This window comes from Neoarius graeffei, chromosome 10 (genome assembly GCF_027579695.1).
Source record: "Neoarius graeffei isolate fNeoGra1 chromosome 10, fNeoGra1.pri, whole genome shotgun sequence".
Lineage (NCBI taxonomy): Eukaryota > Metazoa > Chordata > Actinopteri > Siluriformes > Ariidae > Neoarius > Neoarius graeffei.
Window position 1 is genome coordinate 48,499,052 of NC_083578.1, and position 12,698 is coordinate 48,511,749.

Here is a 12,698-nt window from a genome sequence, read left to right on the forward strand (position 1 = left end):
TGAAGTTACATGTGCTATAGTAAGAAGTGGGTGTTCCTATGACAGCCCAAACATCCAGTTTATGAAAACCTCATATAGCGAGGATTGTTTGGCACAGTTTGACATATGGGTAAAGGACTTAGGATTCCCTGAGAAGGGCAGTTTTAGTCCCAGGCAGATAGGACAGTTAGAAGAAAAGTTGAAACAGAAGGAAAAAGAAGAGCCTGCAGATAATGTTAAGTTCTTAGGGGACTGGAGGGCGTTTTCTGCATGGAAAGAAGAAACACTTAAGAGAGAGTACAAAAGAGAGAAACGACAGGCAGGGCTCTCACCCTCTTCTCAGTGTTTGAAATTTCAGATGGACCCTGACCTGGAGTCTGCCCCACCACCCCGACACACACTGCCTCCTCAGCAAGGCGGAGCATCATTCCCACAAGCGCCTCACCCACAGAGAAGGGGAGAAGTTGAGACGAAGGAAAAAACTGAGCCTCTGGAATCTCCTCCAGCCTACCAGCCGCCTCCAGCATCAGCACCTCCCCTCGCTTCTCCATCACACACGAGATCCGGTCTTACATATGGCGATGGAAAAGATACTCTCCTGGACCTGACCACGTGCTCACCAGTGGGTCCACAAGGCCATGATCTAAAGTCTGAAGTCCTTAATCTTCCAATGGTGGAAGTGGCTGGAGCTGATGGCGTGCTTTTAGTCCACAGACCCTGGACGACAGCGGACATGAAGGAAAGCATGGCTTCTCTTCCCAATGTGAGAGAGGTAGGAGGAAAGACATTTGGTAATGAGCTGTTGATATTTTGCAGAGAATTCCGACCGGCCACCCATGAACTTCACCGCCTACTCATGATCAAGATGGGTATAGATTGGAGCAAAGTTTCCAAAGATTGGCCGGAAGCTGACCAGCGAATGACTACACCAGACTGGAGCGCGGCTGGCAATAGTGAGTATAGAGATATCATCACTGCTCTCTGTGCTCGTCTGGATAGTGCTTTTCCTTTGAACATAGACATGACTAAGATCAGTATGTGTAAGCAAGAAGATGGAGAAGGGGTGTCAGCATTTCTCACCCGTCTCACTGCCGTGCATGAGAAACACAGTGGCCTGACCAGACCCGCGACCCTGGCTGGAGTGGAAGGCACTCCTGAGGTCTGGGAAGCACACCTGCGGAACAGTTTCATGAGCGGTATGGATCCAGCAGTGGCCAAGTTAGTAAAGCAGCTCTGTCTCCTGTGGGAAACCACCAGTCTCACCAAGATCGAGCAGTACGCTGTGCATGCAGAAAAGCTGCTGAAGGAGAAGGAGAAGACAAAGTCGACACAAAGAGACCAAGATCTACACGCCGCCACTCTCACTCTTTTCCAGACTGTTCAGCCTGGAGAAAAAGGTACAAGAAGAGGAAGAGGTCGAAGTAGGGGCCGAGACAGGACGACCTGGAGTTACTCGTCCTGGATAAAGGATGCAACCTGCTACAACTGCAATTAGAAGGGACACATTGCTCGAAATTGTCTCCACAGAAGCAGCCAGAAGCCCTGTGAGGAGTACAGCAAAGCAGACTGATGGGCGGACTCTGGGAACGGGCCCCACACAGAGAACGGGGAGGTAACACACACACACACACCTAATGATACACATAGACAGGAGCATTCATATAACGTTAAACACATTAGTAGCAGCACCTGCATGCAACAGCAAGACTACACAGAAACGCCCGATATACCAGTCCAAATAAATATACCTGAAGTTGCATTAAGTTTGTTAAAATACACAACTACTCCTTTTTCTAAACTCCCTTGTATGCCCCTCACTGTGTGTGGGCATGTGTTAACCTTTTTAGTAGATTCTGGAGCAGCACACTCAGTGATACAACATGGGGTACTTCCAGTAGACCCACTGCTCAGCTCAAATTCTATTCAGACGATGGGCATCTCAGGACGACCTATAACCGAAACTTTCTCAGTCAACCTCCCGTGTGAAAGCGAGGGAGGAATAGTTACGTCCCACTCATTTCTTATCTCACATACATGTCCAGTGAATTTGTTAGCACGTGATTTAATGTGCAAATTAGGAGTAAATCTCATGTCCACTCCAGATGGGCTAACCATTGAAGTAAGTGAAATGTGCGGTGTGCAGTATGGGTTTGGAAGCCCCCTGTATGTGTATGTCTGGCGGCTCTGCTCAGATCAGCTCTCACAAACTCCAAAACACCTTGTACAGCTCTCACGCTTGAACACCTCATCAGTTGACACAGATTATATGAAAGAGGAAGATTTGCATTGTACAGCACATGTTCACCAAGGGCAAGATGTAGAGTTTGAAAAGACTTGGTTTGCAGACCCCCACACACGTGAAAGATTGACCCTCAAAACTACATATTGGTCTAAACATTATTGTGCTGTGCAGGTCCATTTTACTCGTTGTCCAAACAGCTGCATCAATGCTAATCGCAGTGTTCTCAAACATGTTATGCACGGCCTCAGAACAGAGGACTCTGAGGTTGACTGCTGCCAACATGATTTCTTTGACATCATTGATTCTATACCCCATGTCTCATTAGCAAAACCGCGAGCCGCCCATTGGAAAGACGTGGGGAAGTGGGTCAAGAAGTGTGCAGCCAATGACAATGAATGGTCCCGAACAGAGGACCCTAGTGTGTTGGTTTGTCAAAGGCTTGGGGTCTACAAGCAAAGTCAGGCTGTGTGTGTGCATGTTAAGCGCAGCGTAATACTAGCCACTGATGACCAGGGTCCTGGGGACCCCAGCCATAGTGGCCTGTTTGTCTCTGTTTCCACAGGCATAACTCCAGCAGAGGTGCACCCCAAATTGGCGGGAGTTCCAAATTCCGTTTGGGCAAAGGGTAAACATGATGTGGGCCTAATAAAGAATGCTGAACCAGTGGTGATCACCCCCAAATCGGATTTCAGGCCTAGGCAGACCCAGTATCCACTCAAACCAGAAGCAATTGCAGGTATAAAACCAGTCTTTGATTCGTTGCTGAAGGCAGGTGTAATTGTCCCTTGCCCGGACTTTCCAGTGCGCACTCCTATTTTTCCAGTTAAGAAGGCAAGAAAATCGTCTCAGCCCGATGAGTGGAGGTTTGTCCAAGATCTGCAAGCAGTCAATGCTGCGGTTGTTCCGCGCGCACCTGACGTCCCTAACCCATACACCATTTTGGGCCAGGTGCCCGCTGACAGTAAGTGGTTTTCAGTGGTGGATCTAGCAAATGCGTTCTTTTCTATTCCTATACATAAAGACAGCCAGTATTGGTTTGCCTTTATGTATGATGGTCGTCCATACACTTTCACTCGTTTGTGCCAGGGTTACTGTGAGTCCCCAACCATATACAACCAGTGCCTCAGAGACAGCCTCGCTTCATTAACTTTGTCACCAAGATCAGCTTTGCTGCAGTATGTTGATGATTTAATGATTTGTGCCCCAACTAAAGCTCAATGTGAGGATGACACCATAACGCTACTGCGACACCTCGCTAAGGAAGGTCATAAGGCTAGCCTCACAAAATTACAGTTTGCAAAACAGAAGGTGCATTTCTTGGGGCATGATATCACAGGGGAGGGAAAAACGCTGTCTGCGGACAGAGTCTCAGCTATTCAGAAAATTCCCAAGCCGATCACTGTGAAACAAGTTTTGTCATTTTTGGGTATGTGTTCCTATTGCAGAGCATTCATTCCGAATTATTCCATCCTGGAAAGTCCAGTGAGGGAGCTCATGCACGGTTCGTCCCTCACCGCTTCATCACCTGTCATATGGACACCAGAAGCTGAAGAAGCATTCCTGGCCCTAAAAGGTGCCCTGCAGACCACACCCACACTGGGACTGCCTGACCTCTGTTCTTTTGCAGAAACACGGGGATAGATTGAGACCTGTAGCTTACTTCTCCAGCAGGCTGGATCCAGTGGCGGCTGGACTTCCTGTTTGCCTGCGTGCAGTTGCTGCAGCTGAAAAGGCGGTAACTGCCTCTAGAAATATTGTGGGGTATTCTAACCTCACCCTTTTGGTCCCACATGCTGTCTCCCTGCTTCTGTTGGAGAAAAAGATGTCACATTTGTCAGCACAGAGATGGCTGAAGTATAACACAGTCATACTTGATATGCCTAACATCACTGTGAAACGTTGTACTGTTCTGAATCCTGCCTCTCTCCTCCCTACAGAGGACGATGGAGAGCCACATGACTGTGTTGCTCTCACTAACGATTTTTGTTCCCCCAGGGCAGATTTAAAGAGCGACCCTTTGGAAAATCCAGACATGATCCTCTATGTGGATGGTTCAGCCTCCAGAGACCCAGAGACGGGAAAGAACAAAGTAGGTTTTGCCGTAGTCTCAGATCACGAGGTCCTCAAGGCGTCATGTCTGCCCTCGAACCTGTCGGCGCAGGCTGCAGAGCTCTGTGCCCTCATTGAGGCATGCAAATTGGCGGCAGGGCAATCTGTCAATATTTTTACGGACAGTAGGTATGCATTTGGCGTTGTGCACGATTTTGGCACCATTTGGAAACATAGAAATTTTCTCACTAGCACAGGATCTCCCATTGCACATCATAAACTGGTCTCTGAGTTGTTGGATGCTGTTCTACTCCCTAGAGCTATTGCTGTGTGTAAGTGTGCTGCCCATACTAACAATACTGATCTTGTGTCTCAAGGGAATGCCAGGGCGGACGCGGCAGCTAAGTGTGCAGCCTCGGCTTCCAGTTCACCCTCTAACCTTGCTTTTCCTCAGGTTTCTACCCCTTGTTTACAGCTAGCGGACCTTCAGAGCACTGCCACCCAGGACGAGAGACGAGTCTGGAAACAGGCAGGCTGTATCCTTGCAAACTCGGTCTGGGTTTGTCCCTCGGGCCGTTCCTGTCTCCCAAAATACATGTTCCCTTTCTATGCAAAATTGGCACATGGGCTCACCCATGTGTCAAAAGGGGGGATGGTAGCAGAAGTAACAAAGAGATGGTTCACAAAGGGGTTTTCAAATTATGCTGCAAAATTTTGCAAGCAATGCTTGATATGTGCACAACATAATGCAGGTCAAGGTATCAGACTAACTCAAGCAGCACACCCAATACCAGACAAACCATTTGATCACCTCCAAATGGACTTTATTGAACTGACACCTAGTGAAGGGAAAAGGTACTGCCTGGTAACAGTTGACATGTTTTCAAAATGGGTAGAAGTATTCCCCACAGCTAAACAAGACTCAGAGGTGGTAGTCAAAGCACTCCTGAGAGATGTAATTCCTAGGTGGGGTATACCTAGCAAAATCTCAAGTGACAATGGAACACCCTTTGTTAATGCAGCCCTAAAGAAAATAGGAGCATTCCTAGGGATAGACCTGAAACAACATTGTGCCTATCATCCTGCCAGTGCGGGAGCAGTAGAGAGGGAAAATGGGTCACTTAAAAATAAACTAAGCAAAGCTTGTGCAGAAACAGGGCTAGGATGGACAAAGGTCCTCCCTGTAGCACTCACACAAATGAGGATGCAAACTAGGCCTAAACATGGGTTAAGCCCATTTGAAATTCTGTTTGGACGAGTACCCAACACGGGGATAGGGCTAGCTCAAGGAACACTGCCGGACACCACACTGTGTGATGATGCAATGTTGAATTACTGTGCAACGTTGTCCTCTGCTTTGAAATCTATCCACAAACAGGTAAAAGAAGCACTTCCCAAACCCGCTGAGGGACCGCTGCACGATCTACAACCAGGGGATTGGATCGTGGTGAAGGACTTCCGACGAACCAAGTGGAACAAGCCACGGTGGAACGGCCCATTCCAGGTCCTGCTCACGACCCCAACGCCAGTGAAAGTCACAGGCAGAGTGACGTGGATCCACGCTAGCCACTGCAAGAGGGTTCCTGAACCGGCTGAGCAGGAGGGAAAAGAAGGCCTAAGTGACCCAGACGTTGACTAAAGCTCGTGAGGAAGAAAGGCATCACTGCATGGAACAGTGCAAGTATCACATCAATCACGCATGCACCCTCAATAGGGAAGAGTATTTCAGTGTCTAGCTGAGAGATAAGCCTTAGGGTCCCGAGTTTCTCCAAGCTCCGGTGAGGTGGGACGAAGGCTGATAGGGCATGCTCGCCCTCTGAGCACCAATACACATCAAGAAGGGCAAGGGTTAACTCGGAGACCTAGTTAACACAAAATGAAGGGGGTAAATCATTATAAATTAGGTCCAGTCGTGGGCCTGAGCATCTTGATCCTAATGGGGCTCATGGGAGGATTTGTGTGGTGGTCGATACAGGGAACCCAGACTGACACAGAATCGAGACGAGGGAGACATCCAACTCATAATTTGTATTGGCAGTATGCTAATTTTACAGCTAAACAAGCTAACAGGTCAAATTGTCTAGTTTGCTCAACTCTGCCACACACCGTTACACAACCATTCATGTTCGAGATCGCCAACACAACGGATGAAGACACTGCGCAAGCATGGCGAGCTGTGATGGAAGCTGTCTGCAATGATGTAGAAGACTGTAGTGTCACGTATCAAGGGTGGGGAGACGACCCAAGGGTAGAAATTAGTGTAAATGAATTAGGAAAGGGGATAAATTATACCTTATGTGCAGGGCGAAAGGGTGATCCAAACTCAAACCTCGTAGGGAAGGTCAAGGAAACTAGGTGTTCAACCATTTGCACTGTGCAGGGTTCAGTCCCAAATCCAAATGTGACTTGCACGGGACGAAGTGGCACTCTGTACAAGCAAGGCAGAAAAGCGATAACAGGAAGTGACTTAGGACCAGGAGGGAATCTAACTCAGTTAGCGGGTCCAACCTTCTATTACCCAGGCTGGCAGTGGAAGTGTGGTCACTATGTGTATAACTTTCTTCCGGTAGATTGGAAAGGCACGTGTGCCCTGATCCAATTAGATGCCCACCTAATAATAGCAACCCCTGAGACGAGTGGCAGACGACGCAGAAGTGTCGACAATGATTTTCCTCCTCCGGAACATCAGCTGCAACCCAAGGTGAAGAAATTCTTTCAGGCACTGTTTCCACAGTACGGGATAACACAACTCTGGAATGAACTTGAGGTGGTGCATTATAGGCTGGCGCAGTTTGTGAATTCAACCATAGAGGCCATGGAGGGCGTGAGAACTGAATTGACCGCACTCAGATTAATGACGACACAGAATCGCATGGCCCTCGACATCCTTTTGGCAAAGGAAGGTGGAGTGTGTGTCATGATAGGAGAACACTGTTGTACGTACATTCCTGAAAACGACGGAAATCACGGTAACATCACTGAAGCACTGAACAAGATGCGCAAGGTTGCTGAACAATTACGAGCAGACGAACATGGAGGAGATAGAGACAGTTGGTGGCGTTGGTTTAGTGGATGGAAGACTGTAATTCTATCCACCATACCGGTCCTGGGCTTAGTGATTGTGATGTTATGTTTGCTCCCTGTTCTCTGTCAATGTTGTATGTCTGTGTTTCAGAGGCAGCTGACAAATATCGGTTACCAGATGGTGAAAATAGACTCCGATGACTTGCCTGACTGGCCTCTAAACCCACACGAAGACTATAACCCACCGTTCCATGACATCAGCACAGTTGACATGAAATTAGTCCTGACTTAAAACACTTTCATTATGATTGTTTCCTGTTCTATTATTCCTGATCTATGTATATGGCTTGCTAGCATTTATTTAAGATGTCTATGTCTTATAAAAAACAGCCTTAGCATTATCCCTGTACACTCAATGACGTGTTAAGTCGAATCTCTCTGAGAACTCTTATCACTGAAACTGTGTACAGTTCTGTTCTTTCCTTTTAGTAATTTATCCTATAGGATAAAAAGGGGGGAATGTGAGGGAATTTTTAATGGATGAACATTATTATTTTTTGTGTTTGTGTGTTGAGCTCAAGTGGCCTATACTGAGAAAGATGTTTTTTCCTATGTTGTAATCGCTTTTCTGTGGCCTTGGTGGTAATGAGCAGGGTGCTTGAGTTCATCCTAGCTTGCATTTTCTCATGATGTAACCACCTTTCCTGACCTTGGTGGTGATAAGCAGGGTGCCTGAGTTCTCATAACTATGCATCCGCCCGCGTGCCAGGTGCACACTCTAATGCCGCTTTTCCACTACAAACGCGGCTGAGTCGGGCTGAGCCGTGCCGTGCTGAGTCGAGCTGAGCGGGGCTGTTGGAGTTGCATTTCGACTACAACCGCGCTGAACCGTGCTGGCTGGAAGTGGGTGGACACATTGGGTGGAGTTAGCGAAAGTGGGTGGACGTCACGTGATGTCGTTAAGCAGCGCAAACAGTGACATCAGTGAGCTTTTAAGTGGTAGTCTCACGACCCGAATAGTAAACAATAAACATGGACATGGAGTCGTTAGTGTTGCTGGTCTTGGTTCTGTGGCTTGTTGTCACCGACAACGCCAACAGATACTGGCAAGAGCGTATAGATGAGGCGAGGCACATAAGGCTTCAGAAATTCTCGTAATTCGTAATTCTTCTCCTTCCGGGTTTACAGATCCCAGCGTGCTCGCGGGGCGTGTGTGGGCATGTGAGGACACTCCTCCTTACCAATCAATGCACAGGGGAGTGTCTGCTCACGCCCCCAGCCTCACTCGGCTCACTTCGGCTCGCTTCAGCCCTACTCCAAAACGGTGCGAGTTTTAGGGGTTAAGCAGGGCTGAAGCGAGCCGAGTCGTGCTGTTTTTTGGTAGTCGAAACGCGAGCCGTGTCGGGCTGAAGTGAGCTGAAGCGAGCTGAAGTGAGCTGAAAAAGGGTAGTGGAAAAGGGCCATAATAGAGCTTCATAGAAAATCTTGAGCCAATCACGTGAAGATGCAAGCAGTAAACAAATGCCTTTAGAGTATAATAGATAGCAGCCACTAAAACACAACTCAGAGAGCGTGCACGTACTCTCACATCACTAGAGGTGATGTTCTGCTTTAATTTTCTTTCTTTCTTATATACCTTCGTATGATTTACTTTAATAAATGACTGAAAAGACGACTGTTAAGCGTTTTGCAGTGTTTATTAGAAATTTCCATTACAGGGGAGAGACACAGAAGGGAGAAACGGGAGGGCACCGTGGGTGCGGCGGGCCGGCTGGGGTGGCGCCGGCCCCCGTCTCTGTGGTGGGGGAATGGGGAGAGGATGAGACACAGGAGGAGAGAGGGAGAGAGCGAGACAGAGAGGGAAGAGGAGGTTGTCTGCTGTCCTGCCGTCGGGACAGCCGCCAAATGGTCCTCAGCCAGCTCAATTGCCTGATCCAGCGACGCCGGGCGGTGGCACTGGACCCACTCTGCGGTTCCTGCTGGTAGGCGAGTGATGAACTGCTCCAGTACTACCTGATTGATTGATTGATTGATTGATTGATTGATTGATTGATTGATTCCCTTGGCATCGCGGTTGTTGGCCCTCAACCACCGCCAGCAGGCGTCCCGGAGTTGCTGGCCAAACGCAAACGACCGACCGACTTGCTCCATGCGCAAAGCGCGGAAGCACTGTCGCTGTTGTTCAGGGGTGCGCCCCACACGCTGGAGGACGGCCCGGCAAAGGTCCGCATAGGCCGGTCGGCGGGGAGCTGTAGCGCGGCCAGCTGCGCCTCGCCCGTTAGCAGGGGGAGGAGGCGCGCCATTCCACCGGCCATCCAGAGGTCTCTGCTACCTGCTCAAAGAGCGTGAGGAAAGCCTCGGGGTCGTCCTGCGGGCCCATCTTCGTTAGGGTGAGGTGGGAAGGGCCCATGGAGGTGGTGGACCCCGCCAACGCGAGGAGGTGCCGGAACGCCTGTCGATCTTCCTGCTGTGCCAACACCAGGGCCTCGAACCATTGCTCTTGCTCCTTCCGGAGGGCGACTAGCACCTGGTGCTGGCTCTGCTTGGCCATGGCGAGGGCGTGGACCAGGTTGGCGAAAGGGGAGGACTCCATGGGGCTGTTCTTCTGCGCTCCACGTCCCGGGTTTCAGCACCACTGTGGCAGTTTGTAAGAGTGGGAGGAACACAGAAGACAGCAGGATAGAACTACGTTTCGTAATCTTTTTATTTTACACACTTTTCAGTGGTCTCTCATAGACACATAGACACTCGCGCGCGCGCACACACACATCAGGTGTCTGGTTCAGGAGAGAGCTCTCCTCTGCTCTCGCTCTCTCCTTAAATAGGGCGCGGTCACTGGGGAAGACACAGAAACAAACGTTAATCAACATCAGGTGCAGTGATTCTGCCACTTACCTTCCCTGACTCTGCCCTCCGGTCACAGACCGCCGCTTGACCACGCCCCTGCTGCCACAGTTTTATTAATGTGCATTGTCCCTGATAACTAAACCTAAGAAAAAAAAAATCTGACATGTTGCAGGCATCAAATTCCAACTTTGTTTATATCTACAAAATACAATTAAGTTGGTCAATAAAACTATTGAAAATATTTTCTTTGTACTTTTGTCAGTTAAATAAAGGTTTGTGTGAATTAACAAATCAAAGATTTGTGTTTTTATTGAATTTTGGAAAATATCCCAACTTTTCTGGAAATGGGGTTTGTACTATAAAATTCCTCCTTTTGGACAGTGTATGTGCAATGTTGAAATTCAAGTATAAACAAGACTGTACAAGTATAGCGTATATGGTGCTTAAAGAGTCCAGTGTGTACAGTAAAGTGTGTGTGCATTGTAACACTCACTAGTCACCAGTGACTGCATGTGAGGTAGGATCCCAGGTGGGAGTGGTAATGGGTGGCAGTTATTGATGTGTCTGTTAGCCTGGGAGTAGAGATTGTTGCAGGGTCTGGATGTCCTGGCATCCATACTCCAGTAGCTCCTGACAGACATCAGGAGATGAAACACATGATGTGTAGGGTATGCGGGGTCTTTGATAAATGGACTGCATGGAGGGGAGGTCAGTCCCTGTGATTTTCTGGGCTAGTTTGATCACTTGCTGCAGAGCCTACCTGTCCTGACCAGTGCAGCTGCCGAACCACATGATGATACAGCAGATCAGTACACTCTCCATGGTGCACCTGTAGAAGCAGAACTTTCTTTGGCTCCTCAGGAAGTACACCTGCTGTTGAGACTTCTTGACCTGCTGTACAATGTTCTTCATCCAGCTCAGGTCCTCATTGATATGGATGCACAGTAACTTGTGGCTATCCACTCTCTCCACTTTAGAGTCCCCAATTAACAGTGGCAGGTGTTGTTGCTACCCTCTTCTCTGGATCACAAACATAACTTTAGTTTAATGATGTTAAGTGTGAGGTTGTTGTTTGCACACCTTGTGATCAGTTATTTTCTGCAGGCTGTCTTGTCATTCCTGGTAATCAAGCCAATGACTGTTATATCATCTGCAAACTTGACAATAATCTTGTCTGCATGGGTGGAAAAGAAAAGAGAAGGCATATTTTGTTCAAAGCTTCCAAATATGACACATAGATGAAGAAAAAGATTGTGATAACAGTGGATTTGCAGAGGTGTTGCTGCACAAAGAGCTAACAGAGTAGCAGTCACATGCTTTCAAAAAGCAGTAGTCTGTATGTAAACAAAATCAACAAATTCGATTCTGTGAGGGGTGAGAGGGCTGCTTTAATGCATGCTACCTTCTGCTGCTTTATGTCATTGGACATCTTGTAGCTATTCTTATCTGTATGGTATCTTTGGAGATTTACTTTTTTTTTTTTTCAACTGAATTGTGGCAGTTTTGTGCCAAGGAAACTCTCTGGACACCTGATCTTTTTTGAGATGTCCAGATCCCATTACTTTCTATGATTTGAGTGTTTTGTCTCTCATGCTTTTTGCAGCCTATAACTCACTGCACAAAACACAGTTATCTGCGCAAACACTGTCATATTTTTCATTTACCTTCCATAGTTTTTTGCCAGCCTTTTTTAGGAGGGAATTTCATACCATTTATCTGTGTTAGCACCAATTGTTTACAAATGAATTAGTGCCAAATTTGACAGAATTTGATTGGACATACAACAGGACATGAATGAATGTTTCATTGGATCACTAACTATGGGGATTGTTCCTTTATAATAATAATAATAATAATAATAGTAATAATAATAACAACAACAACATTTTGGAAACAATACTTTGTTTTACTTGGGGCCCGGCTGGGCCTAGCCTGAATGACCAACATGGAACCACTCTCTTGTGGACCCACCACCCGCAGGAGGTGCCGTAAGGGTCTGATGGATTGTGGATTGGGTGGAAGCCAAAGGTAGAGACCCTGGCATACTGATCCCCAACTCACAAAACTGGCTTTTGGGACATAGACCGTCACCTCTCTGGTGGGGAAGGAGCCTGAGCTTGCGCGTGAGGTTGAGAGGTACCAACTAGATATACTTGGGCTAACCTCAATGTATAGCTTGGGATCTGGAACCAGTTTCCTGGAGAGGGGTTGGATTCTCTTCCATGCTGGAGTTGCCAAGGGTGAGTGGCATCAGGCAGGGGTGAGGCTATTGGTAGCCCCCCAGTTCGGTGTGCTAACATTGGAGTTCTCCCCAGTGAATGAGAGGGTTGTTTCTCTGCACCTTCAGGTCAGGGAATGGTCTCTGACTGTCATTTGCGCTTATGCACCAAATGGTAGTTCAGAGTACCCGGCCTTCTTGGAGTCTTTGAGTGGGGTACGAGACAGTGCACCATGAGCGGACTCCATTGTTTTACTGGGGGACTTCAATGCTCATGTGGGCAATGATGGTGAGACCTCAAGTGGTGTGATTGGGAGGAACAGCCTGCCCGATCTGAAC

At 47.9% G+C, this 12,698-nt stretch overlaps 1 protein-coding gene across 1 annotated transcript; it reads left to right on the plus strand.

The window, feature by feature from the left end:
• Positions 1-2,188: 2,188 nt before the first annotated feature.
• Positions 2,189-4,852, plus strand: LOC132892516 (uncharacterized). Its single transcript, XM_060930795.1, has 2 exons — positions 2,189-2,957; positions 4,217-4,852. The coding sequence occupies exons 1-2, from the start codon at positions 2,246-2,248 to the stop codon at positions 4,225-4,227; spliced, it is 723 nt and encodes a 240-aa protein (XP_060786778.1). The 5' UTR covers positions 2,189-2,245; the 3' UTR covers positions 4,228-4,852.
• Positions 4,853-12,698: the final 7,846 nt, after the last annotated feature.

Excerpts from the sequence above, each read along its gene's own strand:
- LOC132892516 (XM_060930795.1), top strand. The coding sequence starts at position 2,246 with ATGAAAGAGGAAGATTTGCATTGTACAGCACATGTTCACCAAGGGCAA.